At 37.1% G+C, this 23,819-nt stretch overlaps 2 protein-coding genes across 2 annotated transcripts in view; one reads left to right on the top strand and one right to left on the bottom strand.

Annotated features, from left to right (window-relative positions):
• Positions 1-3,753: 3,753 nt before the first annotated feature.
• lrpap1 (low density lipoprotein receptor-related protein associated protein 1) lies at positions 3,754-16,894 on the top strand. The gene is made up of 8 exons (XM_054603585.1): positions 3,754-4,021; positions 6,982-7,126; positions 9,895-10,025; positions 11,489-11,609; positions 12,793-12,948; positions 14,461-14,543; positions 14,895-15,071; positions 15,406-16,894. Exons 1-8 carry the CDS (start codon positions 3,758-3,760, stop codon positions 15,472-15,474), a joined length of 1,146 nt encoding a protein of 381 aa, XP_054459560.1. The 5' UTR covers positions 3,754-3,757; the 3' UTR covers positions 15,475-16,894.
• The window catches only part of LOC129095223 (protein Dok-7-like), a 19,639-nt gene continuing 12,368 nt past the window's right edge, over positions 16,549-23,819 (bottom strand). Inside the window, 6 exon segments of the mRNA XM_054603584.1 lie at positions 16,549-16,670; positions 17,260-17,457; positions 18,910-19,038; positions 19,676-19,721; positions 20,084-20,155; positions 22,701-23,593. Of these exon segments, the coding sequence (XP_054459559.1) occupies positions 16,549-16,670; positions 17,260-17,457; positions 18,910-19,038; positions 19,676-19,721; positions 20,084-20,155; positions 22,701-23,593 (1,460 nt within the window).

Here is a 23,819-nt window from a genome sequence, read left to right as displayed (position 1 = left end):
CCAAAGCACATTTTTCTCCTTTCCTTTGTTATAAATGTTTTGTAGCAGTTCTTCTTTGCTCTCAGCATCGGTAAGAATATTGTATACAGCACTTACTAATTGTCTATATTTACCCTTTGATTATTTTTTTCAATAATTAGTTGAAATCGATGTCTTTTAATTCATTTTTTAGTTCCTCAAAATAAAGTTCTGATTTCTGGTTTATCATTTTTAAATTCCACAGTGTATCCACATCCAGCGTAGTTGGACGTTTTGAATAGTTGTTGATGGGTTAATCCAAAATTATTCCTATTTCTTTTTTAAGCATTTAAAGTACCATTAATTAAAAAAAGTACATTTTTAGTTTTCACTTAGAGAAAAGGGCTAGAAGTAAGCATTAAGGTTGTAACTGATGATTTTCAATGTATCCACTGCTCCTCATTTTTATTGTTAATTATATGGTCAATATAAAATATTTGAGCTGCGTTCTGATTAAACTCCAAACTGAGGGGCATCTTTCATGAGCGATACCTAAAGTAGATATACCTGATAATACTTCTGTGCTTTAAACCCAGTTGGATTTTGAATGTAAGACCTGTACTTGTAATGGAGTATATTTACATTGTAAAGATATTTTCCCACCACTGCAGTCATTGAATGCAGTTCCTTTTATATTGTAATCCATCTCTCGTACACTCTGCCAGAATCTGCCGTCCTTTATCAGCAAACATTTTGGTAAAACTGCAGTCATTAAATATGCATTGTTTTTACTGAGCTACTGCAAAGTGTAGGCATACTGCCATTTGAATAACACGTGCGGAAACTATTCCCAGCACTGTTGAAAGAAAAATGAAATAGCTGTTAGAAGATTTTGAAATGCTGAAAGTTTTATTCGTGAGGATCTCATTCTGGCCAAGCTAGACTCTAAGTTAATGTGACGTCTGCTTCTGTTGTTCCCTGCAGTTAAATTAGCACAAGTAATAAGATGATCGAAGCCTGCTTATTGCAATCACTTGGTCTTAATGACTGTGTTTGTTCATGGTCAGTGATTGAATATATCCTTTATTTCATTATGACTCTCCCGAACACCCACAGGACAACAGAACCTGCTGATAAAACACCTGCTGCCTCAATCTCGGCATTTCTTCATTTTTTTCCCCTTATTGCTTTATTTACTTTGCACTTTCTTGCTTTCTTTCACAGTTACTTGGCTGTGTGTCTCACGGTTCATATAACCCATCTCAGTCAACATCTCTCTTTCCACCTAATGGAAGCCAAAGGGAGACAAAATGATGCTGTCATCAAACATAGTTTATGTAACAGTCATGGTACTGTGGGCTGTTTGCTGTGCTGCACTCTCCCACTGGCTTAACATCTCTCTCTCATTCTTTGCTCAATATACTGTCACTGGCAGACCAAATCTGAGCCAAATAAACACTCTCTTTTCTATGTCATTGTGATCTATGCCCTTACAATTAAATACCAGTTATTTTAATTACAAATATGTCAAGTTTCCAGGGCAGTACAAGGATATCTTTAATCAGAATACAGAAAGGCTTGAAAGAGTTTTACTTCAAATAAAATCAAAATAGCAATTATGGAATGTGTAACACATATTTTTATCTGGAGAGATGTGTAAGAATGCATGAAGTCACGGCCTTCTGATGAGGATCAGCGTTGCATACAAAAATGCCAACTGAATGACAAGAAAAACAAAGATTTACAGAGGCAGGTACATCCTTTCAACACTGTTCATTGTGTGTGTGTGTGTGTGTGTGTGTGTGTGTGTGTGTGTGTGTGTGTGTGTGTGTGTGTGTGTGTGTGTGTGTGTGTGTGTGTGTGTGTGTGTGTGTGTGTGTGTGTGTGTGTGTGTTTTGTGTTTTATGTTGCAGCTGGGAACAATTGGGCTAATTACTTTATATACTGCTGGGTAGCCTGTGAATTTTCTCCTGTGAAACAAGTCTTATTTAATATTTTTTAACCTAAAATAATACATTTGTTGATTATGTTTTGCTTTGTTAATCTGAATCTGCAAAGTAACTAGTAAATTAAGGTAGTAAGTATAAAGTAAAATGGAAATACTCAAGTAGTACAAAAAAAATACTAAGTACAGTACTGGAGTATATGCTGTTACTTTCTACCACTGGTGTTAATTTACCTTCTGGCTGTCTTCTGATCACTTAAATTGATTTTTGAAAGTAGCATTAAAGTTCAGGAATAAACTCCAGGAATCCAAGAACTATTTTCTGTAATGTATTTTCCATGCACATCAGCATTAAATGAGAACACAATGACGCCTCTTATCCCCTGCTCTTATTTATAACTTATGTTTCCTCTTGTTTTGTTAATCCAAGCTTATTATATTGCTACAGTCATTATAACTCATGCTTCATAACTGAAAAGTCAAACTACTGCCAATGTTGTATCAATTTGTATTTATTTATTTTACATCAGAAGTCGTCCATCCTGATTGAAAGCTAACCTAATTTGTACCATACACTCCTTTGTATTGTTAAATAACAAATGTCTTAAATCAGTGACCCTGAGGACGTATCAATGCAGAAAGCAGACAGACACCTATATCCTGTCTCACACCTGTGAACAGTGTGTGTCCCTTATACTTCAAGGACTGTTCTGGCCAAATGATAAGCATTGTGTCTCCACAAGCCTAGAAATGTGGATGACTCAGAAAAAATTACTCAGGCGGACTACAATGTATCCTCCGAATTTCATAATATCAAAATTCAAATCCATTAATTTTCAGATGATTAAATTTACTTTTGATTGCTAATTTTCAAACAATGTTACATATGGACAAATCCTAATAGTATTTCTGTTGTCAGGTAAATAATGAAGGATTTTTGTGACTCTTTTCTGTTTTAAAACGTCTCTGATTTGTTTTGAGCAGATGTGAATTATTGCATGGCACAGTCCAATATGCATCCTCTCTCTCTTTCTCACTTCAATTGAATTCACTTTCAGCTGACTTTTTTTTTGTGTGTGTGTGTGTGTGTGTGTGTGTGTGTGTGTGTGTGTGTGTGTGTGTGTGTGTGTGTGTGTGTGTGTGTGTGTGTGTGTGTGTGTGTGTGTGTGTGTGTGTGTGTGTGTCTTCAACTTATTGTAATTATTTTGTCCAGTACTGGATAACTTTTTTAATGTATCACACATAAACATAAACAGATATCAGAGAAAACAAAACAGCAATGCAGGTTTCCTTTACTAAATAGGTATATGTATATTACATGTAAAAAAAAAAAACATAACACAAATGCAGTGAGTGGGATTTAGAAAAAACATAATCTACTAAATGCTTGTGAATGCAGCATGTTGTAATAGTAAAAACGTTTCCACTTTTCCACTTTTCTTTGAAGCAAAATACCAAAATATCAGAATATCTGTAAAGACATTTATATGAACTTCCTTTGTTAGAAAAACTGCATTTGTGGGAGTCTTGTGGGGATCTACTAAAAAAATAAGGAGCTCAGAATTATTATTTTTTTAATTAATTTTTTAGGACTTAATTGTGTCTGTTGTTGTAAACTTAATTGTGTCTGTTGTTGTAAACTCCCTGTGCTGTATAACCTTACACGCGTGGAGGCTTTCTATTTGCTCAGAGGTTTTGCGGCCTTCGTTGCCAGGTAACCGTGCAAAGCGGCATTTCTCGAATTGTAGTTCAAAAAAGGTCACATCCGCTTTAGTATCAACGCATTGGCCGAGATGAAAAAACTACATATCCCAGAATGCACGAATTGCGGAAGTACCCTCCCAGTTTGAGCACATGACTTGTGGTACTCCACGGTGCGACAACAGAAACATTTGTAGCTCTGGCCCGGCTTTCCTTTCACAAACCAGTACTTGTGGTTGTGTTATAGTCTGTAGGATGCAGCCGCGCTGGGTCTTCGTGGCTCTGTGCTTCGGGGCCGGTGTGATGGCCGGAAAATACTCCCGAGAAGTCAACCAGCACAAGCTGAGCGGCAGCGACGGGCACAAGGTGGAGTTCAGGATTGCGAAATTGAACCAGGTGTGGGAGAAGGCGACGAGGGTAGGTGTAAATACACATACTATACAACTACACAGACAATAAATACACATACTATACAACTACACAGACAATAAATACACATACTATACAACTACACAGACAATAAATACAACTATACAACTACACAGACAATAAATACACATACTATACAACTACACAACAATAAATACACATACTATACAACTACACAGACAATAAATACACACTATACAACTACACAGACAATAAATACACATACTATACAACTACACAGACAATAAATACACATACTATACAACTACACAGACAATAAATACACATACTATACAACTACACAGACAATAAATACACATACTATACAACTACACAGACAATAAATACACATACTATACAACTACACAGACAATAAACATACACAACTATACAACTAAATACACAGACAATAAATACACATACTATACAACTACAGACAATAAATACACATACTATACAACTACACAGATAAATACACATACTATACAACTACACAGACAATAAATACACATACTATACAACTACACAGACAATAAATACACATACTATACAACTACACAGACAAAAACTACACATACTATACAACTACACAGACAATAAATACACATACTATACAACTATAAATACACATACTATACAACTACACAGACAATAAATACACATACTATACAACTACACAGACAATAAATACACATACTATACAACTACACAGACAATAAATACACATACTATACAACTACACAGACAATAAATACACATACTATACAACTACACAGACAATAAATACACATACTATACAACTACACAGACAATAAATACACATACTATACAACTACACAGACAATAAATACACATACTATACAACTACACAGACAATAAATACACATACTATACAACTACACAGACAATAAATACACATACTATACAACTACACAGACAATAAATACACATACTATACAACTACACAGACAATAAATACACATACTATACAACTACACAGACAATAAATACACATACTATACAACTACACAGACAATAAATACACATACTATACAACTACACAGACAATAAATACACATACTATACAACTACACAGACAATAAATACACATACTATACAACTACACAGACAATAAATACACATACTATACAACTACACAGACAATAAATACACATACTATACAACTACACAGACAATAAATACACATACTATACAACTACACAGACAATAAATACACATACTATACAACTACACAGACAATAAATACACATAATACAACTACACAGACAATAAATACACATACTATACAACTACACAGACAATAAATACACATACTATACAACTACACAGACACATAAATACACATACTATACAACTACACAGACACTAAATACACATACTATACAACTACACAGACAATAAATACACATACTATACAACTACACAGACAATAAATACACATACTATACAACTACACAGACAATAAATACACATACTATACAACTACACAGACAATAAATACACATACTATACAACTACACAGACAATAAATACTACATACTATACAACTACACAGACAATAAATACACATACTATACAACTACACAGACAATAAATACACATACTATACAACTACACAGACAATAAATACACATACTATACAACTACACAGACAATAAATACGACAATAAATACACATACTATACAACTACACAGACAATAAATACACATACTATACAACTACACAGACAATAAATACACATACTATACAATTACCTGTACGTTAGCGAGGAGCTTCAGCAAACCACCGCCTAATTAAAGATGCAGCCTTAAACAACGCAGGGTGATGAGACGGTGCCCCTGTTATGTCATTACTTCCCTTATGTATTACATGTATTACATGTTTCAGGTTGTGTCTTTAATCTGTAGGTGTTGCATTCATAGGGACTTGTAGCATTACTTTTGTGTAGGAGTAAATGCAGGGGTACAAACCCAAATCCCTTAAATCAAAATCAAACCCGGCCTATTCTCTCTCTCACACACACACACACACACACACACACACACACACACACACACACACACACACACACACACACACTCGCTCATGCTCATTCACATCTTGACTCATTGCATTTTTTTTCTTTGTTTTCTTGTTTATAATTATAAATCATATCTTGTAAAAATGCTTTTTCAACAATATTTCATACCATATGTATTTTCTTTTTGTATTCGTTATAGTATTGTGATTTTTTTTTTTTAAATATTGTATAGGTGGAGGCTTCAAATAAATTCTGCCTCTTCCTGCACTGTAATATCATTTATCAATGTTGTGTTTTTTTATATTTTTCAATTGTGCAAATAAACTAAACTTAAAACTAAATAGGCAAATGCAGGTGTGAAAGCATGATTTGGTTTGTCTTTGTGCATTGTATTCGGCATGAGGGATTTACAGCAAATACATACACTGCATTAAAGAGAGTAAATGAGTTCATCAGGAAGGAGATTTTGTTGGTTAATGTGGTCTGACTGTTTTCTCATGTAAGAGCTTCTTATAAAAAAATCCATCAAGAAAAGTAAAGTTGCACAACTTTTCTCAAGTATGCTTTATTCACCAAACGTATTCAGCTATCTTGCCTTAATCAGAGTGGCATTTCCCAAAGCTGATGTTGCTCACCAGACAGAGCCTGCTCTCTGGGGTGATCTGCCCTATTTTTAGACCACTGCAGACTTAGATCTGATAGAGAGAAGTTTTTCTAGGTACTGAGACTTTCCACTTAAAAAAATAACCTACAATTATCCCTACTTCCAAAAACACAATTTGCAACTGTCATACAGTTTGTCTCCCTTTGTTGTCTAGTTTTCCTTACTCCTTACCATTTTCTGTCCTTAAACCTACGCCTTCTGTCTAACTAACGTTTTGTTGTCTCTTATGTTGGTTTTGGTAGATGCAGTTGTCCCCAGTGCGGCAGGCTGAGCTGCACAGTGACCTGAAGATCCAGGAGAAAGATGAGCTGCAGTGGAAGAAATTGAAAATGGAGGGGCTGGATGAAAATGGGGAGAAGGAGGCCCAGCTCCGACGTAACTTCAATGGTGAGATGGCTCTGTCCGCTGTTGCAGTCAGGCAGAAGTTGAACTGATTCCACACTTTGTCCTGGATTCTCTTTAGAGTCAATCTGCCCTAAATTTGCAATCCTCCACAGTGTTGCTAACATTTTTTGATTTTGACTAATAATTATACTTTCAATGTTGGCTTGAGTTGAGTTCAACATAAACATGTTGGTATACACCAACTAGCAAAAATGGCATAAATATCAAGCAGCTCCCAAGTTGAAAACTGGTATTATTAAATTATATTCCAGACAGTGCGTTTCTTTTTGTGTGTTTCACCAACAGAATGTTACAAAATGCAAATGTCTTAGTGGTGTTCATAACAATAGTAGAGCTGGCCAGCTCGACTTTTTAGGAGTAAGAATCTTTGTTGAGATGAGAAAATGATGCTGATGTCTCCCTTAGGAGATTTAAAACCTTGTATCTTGGACATTGTATGTATCCAGTTTGTGGGCAATTGGCACCTTCTTGACAGATAAAAGGTTAAAACAGTGTAGATTTTGTTGAGTGTGAAACTTCATTGGAGTTGCCATCTAAATCCAGTGGTTTGAAGAGATCCATTGATTTAGCAGATTGAGATGAGCTTTTGTCTTAGTCAAGCATACAGTGTGTGGATCTTCACCAAACTCAAATAAACAGAGGATATAGCTAATGATGGAACACTTTCTTGAGAGTTTGTGTACTAAAATGGTTGGCACTGGGCATTTCAAGGTCAATGGTAAATCATACTGAATCTCATCAGGATCACATACCATGGAATACATAGTTCTGGATATCATAGTTTATGTAATAAACTCTGCCCTTTGGCTGGTAGAATAACTAATGTCTTACTTTGTACTGGAGAAATATAATTCTTCTTCCTACCAAGGACTGTGGCCAATGTCTCTTGGCAAAATCTCCTTTTGATATTAAGGCTGTAGTTTTTTCCAAACTCCATACTAAAAGTCTTAGCCTATCAATTTAGCATACTAAACGTATGAGTATATGAAACATTGGCAAAGAAATATTCATATATTCATGTTATTATGGAGCTCGTGTTAATTAGAGAATGAAAACATCCCACAATTCCTTGCACCTATTGATCATGTAGAAAGCTCATTTTGGTATCATTATGATAGGGAATTAAGTTGGATTAACAGCCTCAAGCAACGTCAGATTCAGATGTAAATATAATTTTAGTTTTGCAAACCAGCTCATAAAGGAGATATCGGCATGCTTATATCTACGCAGTGCACACTTTATTCGAGCTTTCGGTCAAGAGGACCTTAAGTTTTGCAAACCAGCTAAATTTGAATTGGTACGGATGTGAGGGTATGCTGCGCGTTATTTATACTAAATTTCAAGGCATATTTTGACAATATAATGCCTTCCTTGACTATTCCAGTCCTGCTTAAATCCAGAGCTGCTGTATGAATGTGTGTTAAGGGATCTTCACCTCAGTACATACAGGCAATGAACCAGTAATCTATTTAGCGTTCTGCCACTAGCTATTGGATACTTTCCGCCCCTTTAGAAGCTCGGGCTGCACCCCACTCCTCTATTTCCTCACTCCCCAGTGGTGAAGTGACCTTCCCACTCTAAGCAGAGCAGCAGAGTAACTTTTCTTTGTAGCTTAATATAAAAACTTTCAAGGAGGACCTCAAGTCACCTCATCCCCACTGAATCAAGTCCTTGTCCTTGAGTCGTTCTAAATAGACTCAAAAGTAATTTATATCTTTCCTTGTTTTTCTTTTCATCACACGGCCTAGAGACAAAGTCTGACACCTTGCTTGTTGTAATTGGTTGGTTTGGGAATGTGAGCTTGTTTTACTGTTTGCACACATTGCAGATCACTTGGGTCCAGAGCCTCTGCTGAACCCATTAAATGTGTGAAGTAACATTACCGCAGAGATTGCCTACAAGTTCTTGCATCCTGTTTATGAGGATTTTAAATGATCCGCCTGCATGAGGACACTCTCCTAATGAAATATCAGTAGTTAATAAGTGACACTGATGGGTTACCAACAGGTTGAGATGATGCTGAATCAGCAGCTGCAATAACAGTTTACTAGAGCAGAATAATGAGGGCAGAGCTTCTTCAGAGCGAAGTCCATCTTTGTATTGTACTGTTGTAGTCTGAAATGTTGAGAGAGGTCGAAACTGCTAATATGTTCAGTAGATGCTCAATATATTCACTATGTTCTATATCACTTATCTATCCTGGAAAACAAGTCTACAAAGGTGTGCGTCCTGGCAGTTTTTGGATGCATTTAAAATCCTTTTTTAATATTTTGTCATCTTTTGTTTTCCTCTTGTCTCACTCTCATCATTAAAAGTATTTCTGGTTAAGAGCATTACGACAAAAAGCACACGTATATCCCCTACTCTGTGCTACTTGTGTCAACAAAAAAGCGAAGTTAGTTTATTTTGATATTCCTCCAAGCTTGTTTCTTGGCCTTCACAGCTTATTTCAGCTGTCGATTCATCAGAGATGCTGCTCCCTTCCTTTTTTTTATGTGTGTTGTAGCTTAAGAATTAATGAGTTGCTGTCAAGGGTTGTGGGCCTCTGGGTAATATTTGATGTGAAATGTTTTAGAGTCTTTCTTAAGTGATGAATTTTAAATGTGTCTTAGTCACTTTAGAGTTTCTTACTTGTCAAACAGTTTCATCTCATGACCGCCTCAGCTGTTTCTCCTTACAGGCTCATGTCAGGATCATTTATCGCAGCAGTTGTAAGCTTTTTTGTAAAAAGTCTGTGTTGTGTGATGTAGTGATCCTGGCCAAATATGGAATGGATGGGAAAAGAGACACTCGACCACTGGAGAGCAACCACCTGAAGGACCACGACACCAGAGAGGGAGACATATTTGACGATCCCAGGCTGGACAAACTGTGGAACAAGGTGTGTATGTGTGTAGAGGAAGGAGGACGAGAAAACATTTTTTGAAATAGTGCCGTGATTTTATGGCCTCATTTTTGTGGGGGCATTGCTCCCTGTTATTTCTGGTGAAAGACAACCACGGCTGTTAGATAAAATAAAGACATCAACCTCAAATCAGCTCGAAATTACCCAGAATTCTTCACAATATGACCTTAAATATGGGGTTACCAGTGGAAGCCGGAGACGTAAGAAAAAAAAAAAAGGTAAACAAAGAGGACGGCACATTGGTGTTGAGCCTTGCATATTAGGTTTGATTCAATACATTTTTTATAGTCACAAACTTGCCTCAGAGGGCTTTACAATGTGTATACATACGACATCCTCCTTCCTAGGACCCTCGCATCGGCACAAGAAAACTCCCCAAAAAACCCTTAAACAGGTAGGAAAAAAATAAAGGAACCTTAGGGAGAGCAATAGAGGAGCGATCCCTCTCCCAGGTTGGACACAAGGCTAATAGGTGTCATGTGTACAGAATGAACAACATATCAGAGTTACTTTAAGTTTAAATTTGCTATGAAACATTAAGGATTAAATATGAAACATAAAAACACATCAAAGCAGAGGAATGCAAGCAGGGACTCTATTACACAGCTTTATTCATCAAACATTTCATTTTGTTATTGAATCTGTTTTGCCAAAAACGAGTAAATAATAATTTGACAATTACCTCTTATCTCGTGAGACAACAGCCTGGAAGACATTCAAATCAGGAGGTAAAAACTGTACAGTTATTACCCAAAATTTACATAACATTTTCTGACGTTGTCATGGTAATATGATATTTTGCACCAAAGTGCTGTCCCATTAGGCCCTTGTGTTTTAGGAACTTTGTGATGGGAAGTATTTAACTATATAGGGAGTGAAAATGGAGAAAAGTCTTGCCGTAGCTTTGTCAGAATTTCCCAAATTACACAATTTGAGTCAGAAGTTGCTTAGGACCAGAGTACAAAAAGATTATTGTAACAACGCTCTTGATTTTATTAACAAATTTCTTTGGAAAGAAACCTATGAATTTATTTTTTTGAAGTGGGGTTAAAACTTAAAGCACAATTCCTTTTTATGCAAACGTTAAAATCTCTGCTTATTGAAGTTGCTAACAATAAAATCTGTAATCTTTTAGATGACGTGTTTCTAAGAAAAAATTGACACATCTCGTAAGCATATAGTGTATTCTGTGTATAATGGTGCTTTGGTCGCCTTGTGTTTTGACAGGCCGCTGAGTGTTTAGATTTGAGTCTGTATATTCCAGAGACATTGCTGTAATTAATTAACCTAAACCTTCTGACAGTGAAGGAATTGTACCGTAACAAGCAGTGATCATATTTGGAACACCACCTGTCGTTCCTTTCCATTCAATATATGTCTGTTACTGTCATGCTTTTGAGACTAACACCCTTCTGCCTACAATGACTGTTCCCCACCAGGCCAAGATCTCAGGGAAGTTCTCCAACGAGGAGTTACTGAGTCTGAAGAGGGAGTTTCAACATCACAAGGACAAGACCCATGAGTACAACATCCTCATGGATACTGTCAGCAGGACCGAGGGTGAGCTACTTGAATTAATCCCATTTGCTCTGCTGCTGAGCTGAGGTATCACACTAGCTCCACTTAGATAAATCAGTATTTTCTAAGGGCCAAGTTTATGAGCCTTACAGCCCTCTCTTCCTCTTTGCTATCCTCTATATGTTTTGTATACAGGCATAATTATGGTTCTGATCCCAGGTTTGTTCCTAAGCCCATAACAGAATTACTTCCAAGATTACATTTTAGATATTCAACTAAAACTTAGAGAATTTTGCTGAGCAATAAGGCCAAATTTATAATAGTTATAAGTAAATGATTGCAAAGATTAACACATTCTCACAATCTCTGGATATCAATTCTGCTGTTGCTCAGATCAGTTATCAATAAAATCAGTCCTAAGTCGGAAATGTTCTTTGTCTGCTCGTTCAGTCTTGTGGTCATAGTTGGAAGGTATCAGCCTGCACATGCTGCCACCCACCGCTCTGTGCTTCATCAGTGCTTGTCACATGACATCAAGTTGTGAGTTTTAAGCTGAGCTGACAGGCCCAACCTACTGTGTTTCAGATAGACGCAAGATTGAAAGGCAGGTCTCCTTTGGAATGTGGCTGACACTTTGCAGCTGTTTTTGTTGTGCAAGATCTTTGCTACTAGCGCTCCACAGCTTCACATTTGTGGCAAACAAGCCAGAGGTGTTTTTCTGCTTGTCTGATCCATTCAAATATTGAACCAATCACAAGTTGCCTTGAGGGGAGTGTCCGTGCAACTCCCCAGCACCATCACCTCCATCCACCCACACTTTTGCTGCCTTCCCCAGTCTCCATTTTGCCTTGTTTTTCTTTTGATCCAAATGTCAACTGTTGTGCAATTGGCCTTTGTTCGCTTTTTATCTCCTCACCTTTTCCTACTGTGAGAGATGCAGGTATTTCATAACCACATTGTGGTATCAACTGATGAAATTAGACTCATAAGCTACTCAATGTTTGGTATGGAAAAATAAATGTGAAAAATGAAGAAAAAGCCTGTCCTTTTGAAATTATATATAAAAATGTACAGGTTATTTAATTGCTACCACTAACCTCACCTTACTAAATACTGTTTTTCTTTGTATCGTTTATTGCTTAATTTCCTTCTTCTTCCTCTTCTTTTTTCTTCTTCCTTTCTTCTCTCTATTCTTCATGGATTCTCCGCCTATTCACCTCAATAGAAATACACAAGAATGTGATATCTCCCTTGGAGGGTGACGCAAAAGAGCATGTGCTGCACCAGAAACACACTGACCTGAAGCAGAAAATGAGAGACCTCAACCAGGGCTTCGAACGCCTCCGTAAACTCAGCCATGAGGGTTTCACTGAAGACAGCGGTGAGAGAAAGAAAACACACATACAGCTTTTCTGAAAAAATATTCATCGTATAGCATGTCGAAAAAAGTCATAAAAATTATTCATAGTATAGCATGTCGAAAAAAGTCAAAAATATTCATAGTATAGCATGTCGAAAAAATTCATAGAATAGCGTGTCGAAAAAATTCATATAAAATATTCATAGTATAGCATGTCGAAAAAAATTGTATTATCATAAAGTGATAGTATAAAAAAGCATATATAGCATGTCGAAAAAAATTCATATAAAAAAATATTCATAGTATAGCATGTCGAAAAAATTCATACAATAGCATGTCGAAAAAATTCATAAGTCATAAAAAATATTCATAGTATAGCATGTCGAAAAAAGTCATAAAACATATTCATAGTATAGCATGTCGAAAAAAATTCATACAATAGCGTGTCAAAAAATTCAAAAAAGTCAAAAAATATTCATAGTATAGCATGTCGAAAAAAGTCATAAAAAAGTCATAAAAAATATTCATAGTATAGCATGTCGAAAAAAATATTCATAGTAAATGTCATAGTATAGCATGTCGAAAAAATTAAAAGAGTCATAAAAATATTCATAGTATAGCATGTCGAAAAAAGTCATAAAAATATTCATAGTATAGCATGTCGAAAAAATAAAATCATAAAAAAAATATTCATAGTATAGCATGTCGAAAAAAGTCATAAAAAATATTCATAGTATAGCATGTCGAAAAAAGTCATAAAAATATTTTTTGTATAGCATGTCTAAAAAAATATTCATAGTATAGCATGTCGAAAAAAGTCAAAAAAATTCATAGTATAGCATGTCGAAAAATGTCGAAAAAATCATTCATAGTCATGTCGAAAAAAATATTCATAGTCATAAAAAATATTCATAGTATAGCATGTCGAAAAAAGTCAAAAAATATTCATAGTATAGCATGTCGAAAAAAATATTCATAGTATAGCATGTCGAAAAAAGTCATAAAAAGAATCATAAAAAATATTCATAGTATAGCATGTCGAAAAAATATTCATAAAAAGTCATGTCGAAAAATATTCATACAATAGCGTGTCGAAAAAAATTCATAAAAGAGTCATAAAAAAAATATTCATAGTATAGCATGTCGAAAAAAATAATATTCATAGTATAGCATGTCGAAAAAATTCACAGAATAGCGTGTCGAAAAAATTCATATAAAATATTCATAGTATAGCATGTCGAAAAAAGTCAGGAAAATATTCATAGTAGCATGTCGAAAAAAGTCTTAATAAGAAAGTTGTGAAAAAGTAAACAAAAAGTCATCGTGAAAGGAAACATGGTTTGTATGTCGAAAACAGTTATAGTATTGTCTCTGTTTAAACAGTGTTTTTAATCTCTTTTTTAATTTGTTTATATTCCAAATTACTCAGCAAATATTCTTGTTTCTCATAAAACGTATGCTCCCTGTTGAGTGTGCATGTATTGGTGAGTTTCCATCACTTAATCTTGGTGTCTGTTGGCTCTTCCTCTGTAGAGTTTCGGGAGCCCCGTGTGATTGAACTGTGGGAGTCTGCCAAGAGAGCGAACCTCAGCGAAGATGAGTTGGACTCTCTTAAGGTAGCTCATCCATTGCTTTGGGCACTTTTGCTCCACCACTTTTTGTTTTATCACAGTGCTAAAGTCTAAATCTTAGTGTACTTTGTGGCTAAGTACTACTTGTGTATGGTAAGCCATAAAGCGCACATTATTCTGATCACATTCCACTCACTCTCCCATTGTGCTCCTTTCACCCTTTGTCCCAAATCAACTGTGAAGAAACCAATTTAAGTGTCCATTCTACTAAAAGATATCTGGCGTTAAGATCAGTTGTGTCACAGGGTTACATTTCCTCTCGTCAGTACTTGAGATGCATTTCACTGAACTTAAAGCCACTCTGTGTTCACTGCCTTCCTTTCCTTGTTCACTTAGGAGGAGCTGCATCACTTTGAGACCAAGGTGGAGAAGCACAGCCATTACCAGGAGCAGCTGGAGCTTTCCCACCAGAAGTTGCGACATGTTGAGTCTTTAGGAGACAAAGAGCACATCAAGAGGAACCAGGAAAAATACGACACACTAGCTGAGAAAACCAGGGAGATGGGTTACAAGGTAAGGAGGGAGAAAAAGGCTTTCTGTTAGCTCTTAATTATATAGTTTGCCATCAAATGGGCATGAATAAAACGGTTACGAAGAAATAGGGGACACAGGTTAAGAACCCTTAATGTTGTTGTAGAAAAGCAGTCTTACTTCTAGACTTGCAACTCAGCTGTTTTTGGTAGTAAACAAAAGGCTGTCGGAAAGTGTTTAATCAAGAAAATGTATGTTTACCTTGTATAAATTGGTACACCAGGTAACGTATATTCTGATTGATAAATGTGCCAAGGTAGTTTACAACCAAACTCAACTATCAATTGGTCACATGCATGTATTTGTTTGATTTCAGATGAAGAAACATATGCAGGACTTGTCGAACAAGATCTCCCGTGACGGCCTTGAGCATAATGAGCTTTGAGGGATCATGACTGACCTGAAGTTATTCCCACCACAGTGCTCCCCTTGAACTAACAGAAAGAAATCAGTTTTTCTACTTTTCCAGTGTTATTTGACATACATTTTTTTTGACTTGTGGGTTGTTTGTACAACTAATGGCAGGTAGTTGTAGAAGAAACGTCTATGTGGCCATAATCCCAAGACAGCAACATTTTGTGGGGGTGGCTGGTGAGCAGCAGCTGATTCACTCTTGATCAATGATGGAGTTTAGTTGCTGAGGGATAATTCAGGTCCTGGGGAAGAGCCAACCAACTGCACATTGCTGACCAATTTGTACACAACCGTCTGCCATACAAATGTTTCACCAGATAGGCTGTTGCCACTGTAGTAACTCACATCTCAGTCTGCTGAAATATTGACTAATTTAAAAAGAATAATTCAATAGAGATTAATTTGGAAGCACTGAAACACAAAAAGATAACAGCAATCTTTAATGTGAAATACAGTTGCCAACAGCATACAAACAGTAATATTTTAAAAAATATAGTTTAGCATCACTCTCATTGTCTTTGCAAAGATAAAAACATTCACTATTTACAGATCATATAGAGGAAAGCAGTCCCTGTAGTGTCATTAACAGGCTAAGCCTTTCAAACTCCTTCTGTTGCATCTCCTCAGACTCTCCACCACCATAACACTAGTTCCAAGTGTTGGACAATTTGTCCTGATAGTCATGTCCAGCCTGGGCCAATGTAATTTCCACAAAGTATAACTTGTATGCTGCTAAGATGTGAGCAACAAGTGGTGCCACACTCAAACAGTCTGAAGTAAATTCCAGGTTGGCAAGTACAGCTGTTGTTCATAGCTATATAATCAGTGGTTAACATTAGTATTTAGTGATTCTTAAAACTTTTAGTTGGATAAAATGTTTTTGGCAATTTCTATACACTGTCATAACTGTGGGTGTGTTTTAAGTACAATGATTGCTATGATCAACTGCAATTAAGCACTTCAGCTTATTTACGGAGATGGACAGAATCAGCAATGAAAACTATTTTCAAGTGTCAGTTGGGCGTTGCAGTCAGTTTGGTGGCCCTCACCGCCTGCTCTCCAGCTGAGTCAGTCTGTCCTCTCGGCCCTGAACATGCTCCCTCCCCACTCTCTGAGCTGTTTCCATGGCAGTGATGTCGAGGTGGGCGTACTTGACGGAGCCTTCTTCTGGTCGGGAAATCAGCGGTAAATGGGGAGAGAACAGAAGACATTTCCGTTATGTGATCTGTAACCTAAAATTTGTCGCATGCATTGCACAACTTCATTGATTGTGATGGAATAAACTTCAAACCAGTTTAGAATTTTAATATGTTTAAACTGTTGTAAATAGATCAATTTTCATAGTCTAAAAATGTCATTGATATGTCTTTTTTTCACGAATAAATTGTTTCTCCCAATCAATTCAGTTTACTGGTCTGCCCCTTCACATCTGCAAAAAAGATATATATATATAAACGCAGAGGTAATCAGCAATTCCATAATGCTCTCAACCAAAGAACATTTTGAAAGAAAAAGTAGCTGTGTGTTAATGGTAGGGGTGTAAGGTCATCTATTTATTAGCCAGTGAATAAGAAAGACAGATGCCATTCAAGCCAAGTTAAACATTTTTGCCATATTGCAGTTCTTTGTTCTGCCCCCAGCCTGAAACTAAAATGCTGAGTATGCTAATACATGGCTCACCTGAAGCCAGATAGTAGGGAAAGGAGCAACAGAAAAACTCTTGGCCATTTGGGTCTGCAAAGCTGCATAGTGTTACCTCTGACAGCACTGTACAGACTGGAGACTGGAGCTGAGATGGGCTCTCGCAGGTCCAGCTCTGTGTAGAGGAGTTCTCCGTGAGTTGTAGCTGGTAGGGCCCCTCTGGGGATGTTAACATAATTAACATGGCTGTCCCTATGGAGCCGAGTGTCCAGGGCTACACACGGAGGAGCTTCATGGGCAGACTGGAAAATACCTGAAGAAAAATCTGAAAAGGTTAGCTGTTAAGCTGGTTGCCCATTTTATTCCACACCAGCAAGGGTCAGTATGAAAGCAGTGACACTCTTGATAGGACAAGTCATAGTATATTATGTCCTGAAAAAAAGCAAGTATATCACAAAAAGTCAAAAAACATATTGTAGTACAAAAATGTCTTAAAGAGTAATGGTATATAAGTCACAAGTCATAGTATAGTTTGCCGCAAAAAATGTCGTATCATAGTATGTTTAAAAAAGTCATAGTATAGTGTGTCGAAAAAAGAAAAAAAAGTCATAATATATTTTGGCGAAAAATGTCGTGTCATAGTATAGTTTGCCGCAAAAAGTCAAAGAAAATCTTAGTATAGTATGTTTAAAAAAGTAGAAAAAAAGTCATAGTATAGTGTGTCGAAAAAAGAAAAAAAAGTCATAATATATTTTGCTGCAAAAAGTCAAAGAAAATCTTAGTATAGTATGTTTAAAAAAAGTAGAAAAAAAGTCATAATATAGTATGTTTAAAAAAGAAAAAAAAGTCAGAAAAAAAAAACGTCATGTATAGTATAGTTTGCCGCAAAAAATCTTAGTCAAAAAAAAAAAGTCATAATAGTATGTTTAAAAAAGTAGAAAAAAAGTCAGTGTATAGTATGTCGAAAAAGTCATAGTATAGTGTGTCTAAAAAGTCATAATATTTTGTGTCATCAAACATTGTGTCAAAAAGTCATAGTATAGTATGTTTAAAAAAGTAGAAAAAAAGTCATAGTATAGTATGTCGAAAAAAAAAAAAAGTCATAATATATTTTGGCGAAAAATGTCGCATCATAGTACGTCGTAAAAAGTCATAGTCATTGTATCAAAAAAACTCATAGTATAGTTTGCCGCAAAAAGTCAAAAAAAATCTTAGTATAGTATTTTGAAAAAAGAACAATAAAGTCATAGTAGTTTGTCGCAAAAGTCGAAAGAAATCTTAGTATAGTATTTTGAAAAATGAAAAAAAATAATATATTGTATGTTTAAAAAAGTAGAAAAAAGTCATAGTATAGTCTGTCAAAAAAGTCTTGGAATAGGATGTTGAAAAAACATAATAACACAAATCATGAAATAAGGCACAGTTTAGTGTGTCGAAAAAACTTCAAAAGTCACAAAAGATTCACAGTAAAGTATTTCAGAAAAAGTAATGGTATATCATGTTGAAAGAATTCATAGTATAGTATCTCAAAAAAGTCACAGCATAGTTTGTCAAATGGTCATAAAAAAAGCCATAAAAAAGTCTGTTTATAGAGCCATAGTTAAATATTTATTTTTTTAAAAATCAAAAGAAAAAAGAACGAAATATTTTTATAATATAGAAGTCAATAGTACGACATAAAAACAGCAAAGGTCATAGAAGGCATAAAGGCTCCAAGACAAATGAGTCATACCTGAAAACAACAGACATTCGGGGATTTTCTTACCACAAGCTGTTGTTGGCCGATGCATGCTCAGAGCAAGAGGCAGAGGTGGCAGAGAGGGCACTGACCTCTTTACATCTGCTAACCTGTAGCCAGCTCCATTCTGCTCCTCTCTCACACAGAGAGAAGGATCTGGGAGCAAAGTTTACTTTATTACAAAACAACAATGTGAAAATTCTTCATTCAATATAACTAAGGTAAAAGTAGTACTAGTATGTTGTAACAGCCAAATACACCTATAGTAATAGTAGAAGCAAAATAATAGACCCCCTCAGTGCTACATGAAAATATATGATCTTATCTGATTGTATTACTGATGAATGAACATGTAAGCAGCCTTTTTTTGTTTTATCTGTGCAATGCATCATATCTTATAAACTATTGTCTAATACTGAATTTCCAAATAAATGTTATATTTACTGCTGACATGTAGTGGAGTAGAAGTACAGTGGCATTAAAGTACAAGTACCTCGAAATTGCACATAGAGGAGCAATATGTAGCACCGACAGCCGGTGTTTTAAATGTGTACTGCAGTCAGAATTTAAAACATTGAACAGACGTCTCTCTCCACACCCTGCTCCCCAGACTAGAAGCTCACAATGGTTGCCAGGTTGAGGACACTGAGCCAACATCTTCGCAACATTATATGTTGGCGGGTCGAACATCAAAGGAAAACAAGGCTTAGCAAACATATTACATATTTCTCCTTTAAGAACAGTACTAGAGTAAATTAACTCCCCAAATCACTAATTGCATAGACAAACATACCTTGTGTATCTGCAGAAGGTGACAGGCCTGATGGAGAGGTGGCAACCTAGAATACAAATGGCAAAAATTATATTTCAGCTATTGCCTTCAAGTACTTATTAATTTTATATTGGCTTTAAGAAATAAGCGTGTTTGATGCTCCTTTCATGTGATATTATGTAACTGAAAGGGTGCAAACATTAACCACCGTTAACTACTGATCACACAAGACCTACAAGGCTATAACATAAACCTCAGAGTATTTAAACGAGCAAGGGTGTGTTTTATTGCTTATCAATTTCATTTTAATTTTTTTAAGTGGAAAGAGTGTGTTTCTTCTTTCAGACTGAAACTAAATGTAAGCTTTAAGCAAACAAAAGCTGTTTTAATGGCTCCACACCTGGAACTAAAAGGCAAATACAATCTTACCTGAACCAAGCATCTGTTCCTCGCTGACCGCCACTGCTCTGGTGTAATGTAGTTGTCCAAACCGTGACTGCACTGGAGAGACAAGATAAGATAAGATAAGATAAGATAATCCTTTATTAGTCCCGCAGCGGGGAAATTTGCAGGCTTACAGCAACAAGAGATGTTATTGTCGAGGAAGGGTGAAGTGTTTTTACTGCAACATTCAACATTGTTACTGGATATAAGGAATAAAACGACAACAACTGCTCAAACTGGTTAGAAAGGAGTTTTAGAGAAGGGAGGTATTGTTTTCAGCAGGACAGAGAGGCTTTTGAAACAGACGGATCAGGAGAAAGTGGGGGAAGTGTGAGGGCATGAGATTAAGAAAGAACGTTAATACAGACCAGAAAGGACAGAGCTGACATTTTTAAAGGTGGTAGACAAGGGACATAAGGGTGGCTGGCATGAGAAATCTGGACATTCTGTCCCAATTTACCATTTCTTTCTGACCCACAGCAGCTAATAAAGCAGCAGACTCAAGCTTCAGGAATATTATCTGTCATACGCTTTGTTTCAACGTACATAATACAACTTGTGGACTCAGGCACTGTCTCATTATCCGACATAAAGGATGTGTAGTTTTTGCCACATTGAACCGCTGACACTTCAGAGTCAAGTAATGATGAATAAAGAAAAGTCCTTTCTGTTTCATAAAACAGGATTCTCCTCTCTGAGGGTTTCATCACTACTCATTAACTTTGTTTGGCCCCTTTTGCTCTCTCTCACTCCAGTATAAACATTGTGTATAAAGAACAGAGAGAGAGAGAGAGAGAGAGAGAGAGAGAGAGAGAGAGAGAGAGAGAGAAATCACAAGACATGCTGCTTCCTCTCCTGCTCTGATGGCAATTTACTTGCTACAAGAGGGAAGTGCTTTTCACAACCCATCGGAAAATTAATTAGACATAATGTGGAGAGGTCTCTTCTGAGGGCTTTTGAGGTTTCAGACAAAAGTATTACAGGAAAAACAACAACGGCTCTCGACAGGTTTTAGTTGGAAACTCACACCTCATTTTTTACAGTTTTGTTTTTTCATATTGGCGGTTCAGTGCCTCAGCGGGTGGCAACAACACCTCACAATGAAAAGGACCTGGCTTTGATTCCCAATCACTTCTGTTTGGTGTTTGAATCCTCTCACCATGTTTCCACGCTCTGAGGTGGTTAGACCAAAGACATGCAAAGTCACTTGGACCGGAGGCTAAACTGCCAATAGGGAAGAAACTGTGGGGGCATGTGATGCAGGATGGCAGCGACCATATAAAACTTACAGAATGAGCCCATGTATGGTCTTAAAAAGTTACCTCTAGTGTAGTAGTAATGTTTTATGATGCTAATGATCCCCAGTTTGAATCACAGAATAGCAAGTATATTCTACACAGAAGTTATGTTTATGTATACTTTTTCCTGCTCCAGTGTTTTCATCTTCCCCGCGAGCCTTGGAGGCATTGTCTATAAATCACAATTATAAAGCCACACACCCGAGTCTTTAGGTTGAATTGCAAGTAGCAGTGTGTATGTGAAGAGGGAACATAATTGCTGTTTGAACTGTTTGTGCATCAGTCCCACACACAGCAAAAGTTAAAATTGCAAAAGGCCAAACAGAGGAAAACTCGAGAAAAGTAGACCCTCAACAAGACTGACTAAAAGAAACTTAAGCCCTATTTGCACTGGGACTTGTATTAAAGGGGACCTCATGTCATCTAGAAATCCCCAGCTACTAAGAAGAAAAACAAGCATTGGACAAGTAAAGAGACACTCAAGTTGAATCACTATGTGGGGTGAACAAAATGTTTACTTTTTTCTCTGATTCATTATCGAATACTTGAACCCAGAACTGGATCAAAATGTGCAGAGCCTCTTAATTTCATATTAAAAGTAAGAATCTACCCAGGCTGAAACAGATGTAACATACTAAAACAACAGACGGCCAAAGGTCCCCAGGAGTTAAGAGTACATTCAACCTTGTTGCCTGGTGAGAGCAAAAAAAAAACCTGACACTTTCTCCCAGGTTCTAGAATAAACAGCACTGCTTCAAGTCAAATAAAGCTTAACATCTGTGACAGCAGGTGTCGATTTGCTAACCCCAGCGGTATCACTTGTACTCAACATGATTCTTTCCTCATTTTAAAACTTCAAAACCAAATTCTACTGAGGAGCTAATCCCATTCATTAATGCAAGGATAAAAAAATACCACTGCAGCGAAGCAAAGACAGAGGAGTAATTAGTATCTTTGAGAGTAAACCCAAGAGCTGGAGTAAGTGATTAGCATGAAAAAGTTATTTAATTTATTAAGACTCCACTTATCTCTATAGTGCTGAGCACTAACAGAGCTGAAGACAATCAGTTTTCTTGGATTGCACTTTATTATGCGATTAACCAAATCTCCGCAGTTTTAGACTGTGGTGTTATGATTGTTTGTTTTTTTTAAAACTAATTTTCTCTGGTCCCTCAGATAGAGCCTGTGTAAAATATATGTGATAAATAACTGGTTTGAGATCCAATTTATGAAGAGGGGTTTAAATGTCATACATTACATAAATACATCTGCTTTGTATTGACAGAGAGTGATAATACAATTACCTGTGTTTCTCCACAAACTAGGCCTCCAGGGACTAGAAGGGCTCTAGGTGTGGACCTCCCCTCACTGTCCACAGGGGGCGCCCTTTCACTGCCCCAGGAGTGCGAGCGCTGCATCATGGCCTGACCCTGAGCCCCGGGTCCTGTGGGGATGTTGCTCAACCTTTGTCCCTGACTACCCCATTCATCCCCACTGCACCTGCTGTACCTGCCCAGCTCAGGGGGGCCTCCATGGATGGATGGTTCCCCCAGGGACAGGGTCTTGAGCAGACTCCTAGGGGTGTCATACCGCAGTGTTAGCAGGCTGGGGATTTGATACTCTCCACTGTGACTCTCGGACGCACGAGAGCAAGATCTGGAGACACAAGGGCAAGGGGAGGAGGTATCAGATCTGGGCTCTGGGGTAAGTGTGGACTGAAAAGGAGGAGGAGGAGTGGGGGTAGGAACAGCGGGAGGTGAAGAAGGAGGAGGAGCAGGTAGGCTGGTCACAGAGCCAAACTCCGCCTCCCCTCCCTGGCTGGCTATGTCCAGACTCCCAGTACATGAGGAGAAGCTCCCAGAGTAAGATGACTGACTGCCTGTCGCTATCCCAATCCCACTGTCTAATGAGCTCTGCCGCCCGCTGTCATGGAGACCACGAGGATGCAGCTGGGCGGAGGATGGACGATTCCCCGAGCTTCCCATCACGGCAGCATAAAGCCGCTCGTCTGAACTGTTCAAAGCCTTCACTGCGGAGGAGCTAGAGGCCATCTCGTTGGAGAGGTGCAGTCTAGCTAACGGCTCCACCCAAAATGGAAGTCTGCTTCCATAGCTTGCATCCGATTGACTGGAGGAGGAGCTGGAGATGCTGCTTTGGTCGTCCCCGGCAACAGATGTGCTACAGCTGTAAGTGGAGGCTGAAGAGGGCGAGAAAGTTATTAGATCCTGGCGAAGTGATTTATAACCAATCTGCACACAAAGAAGCCAACCACAAAGTTACTGTTATATAATCAGAATATTTAATGATACATATATAAATAATGTCTTTAATTAGGTTCTGGATATAAAATATTATGACCTTGTGGAATCATTTTTTGATTAACGGTTCTCATTTGCTACGGTTCAAGTTTTTGCAGGCCTTTC

This window comes from Anoplopoma fimbria, chromosome 9, assembly GCF_027596085.1.
Source record: "Anoplopoma fimbria isolate UVic2021 breed Golden Eagle Sablefish chromosome 9, Afim_UVic_2022, whole genome shotgun sequence".
In the NCBI taxonomy this organism is placed as follows: domain Eukaryota; kingdom Metazoa; phylum Chordata; class Actinopteri; order Perciformes; family Anoplopomatidae; genus Anoplopoma; species Anoplopoma fimbria.
This window is presented reverse-complemented; position numbering and strand designations above follow the sequence as displayed.

Bases quoted from the DNA above. Each gene is read 5' to 3' on its own strand.
- lrpap1 (XM_054603585.1), top strand. From the start codon at position 3,758: ATGACTTGTGGTACTCCACGGTGCGACAACAGAAACATTTGTAGCTCT. The intron at 14,544-14,894 runs GTAGCTCATCCA...TTGTTCACTTAG, and splicing joins ATGAGTTGGACTCTCTTAAG to GAGGAGCTGCATCACTTTGA. The intron at 15,072-15,405 runs GTAAGGAGGGAG...GTTTGATTTCAG, and splicing joins CCAGGGAGATGGGTTACAAG to ATGAAGAAACATATGCAGGA.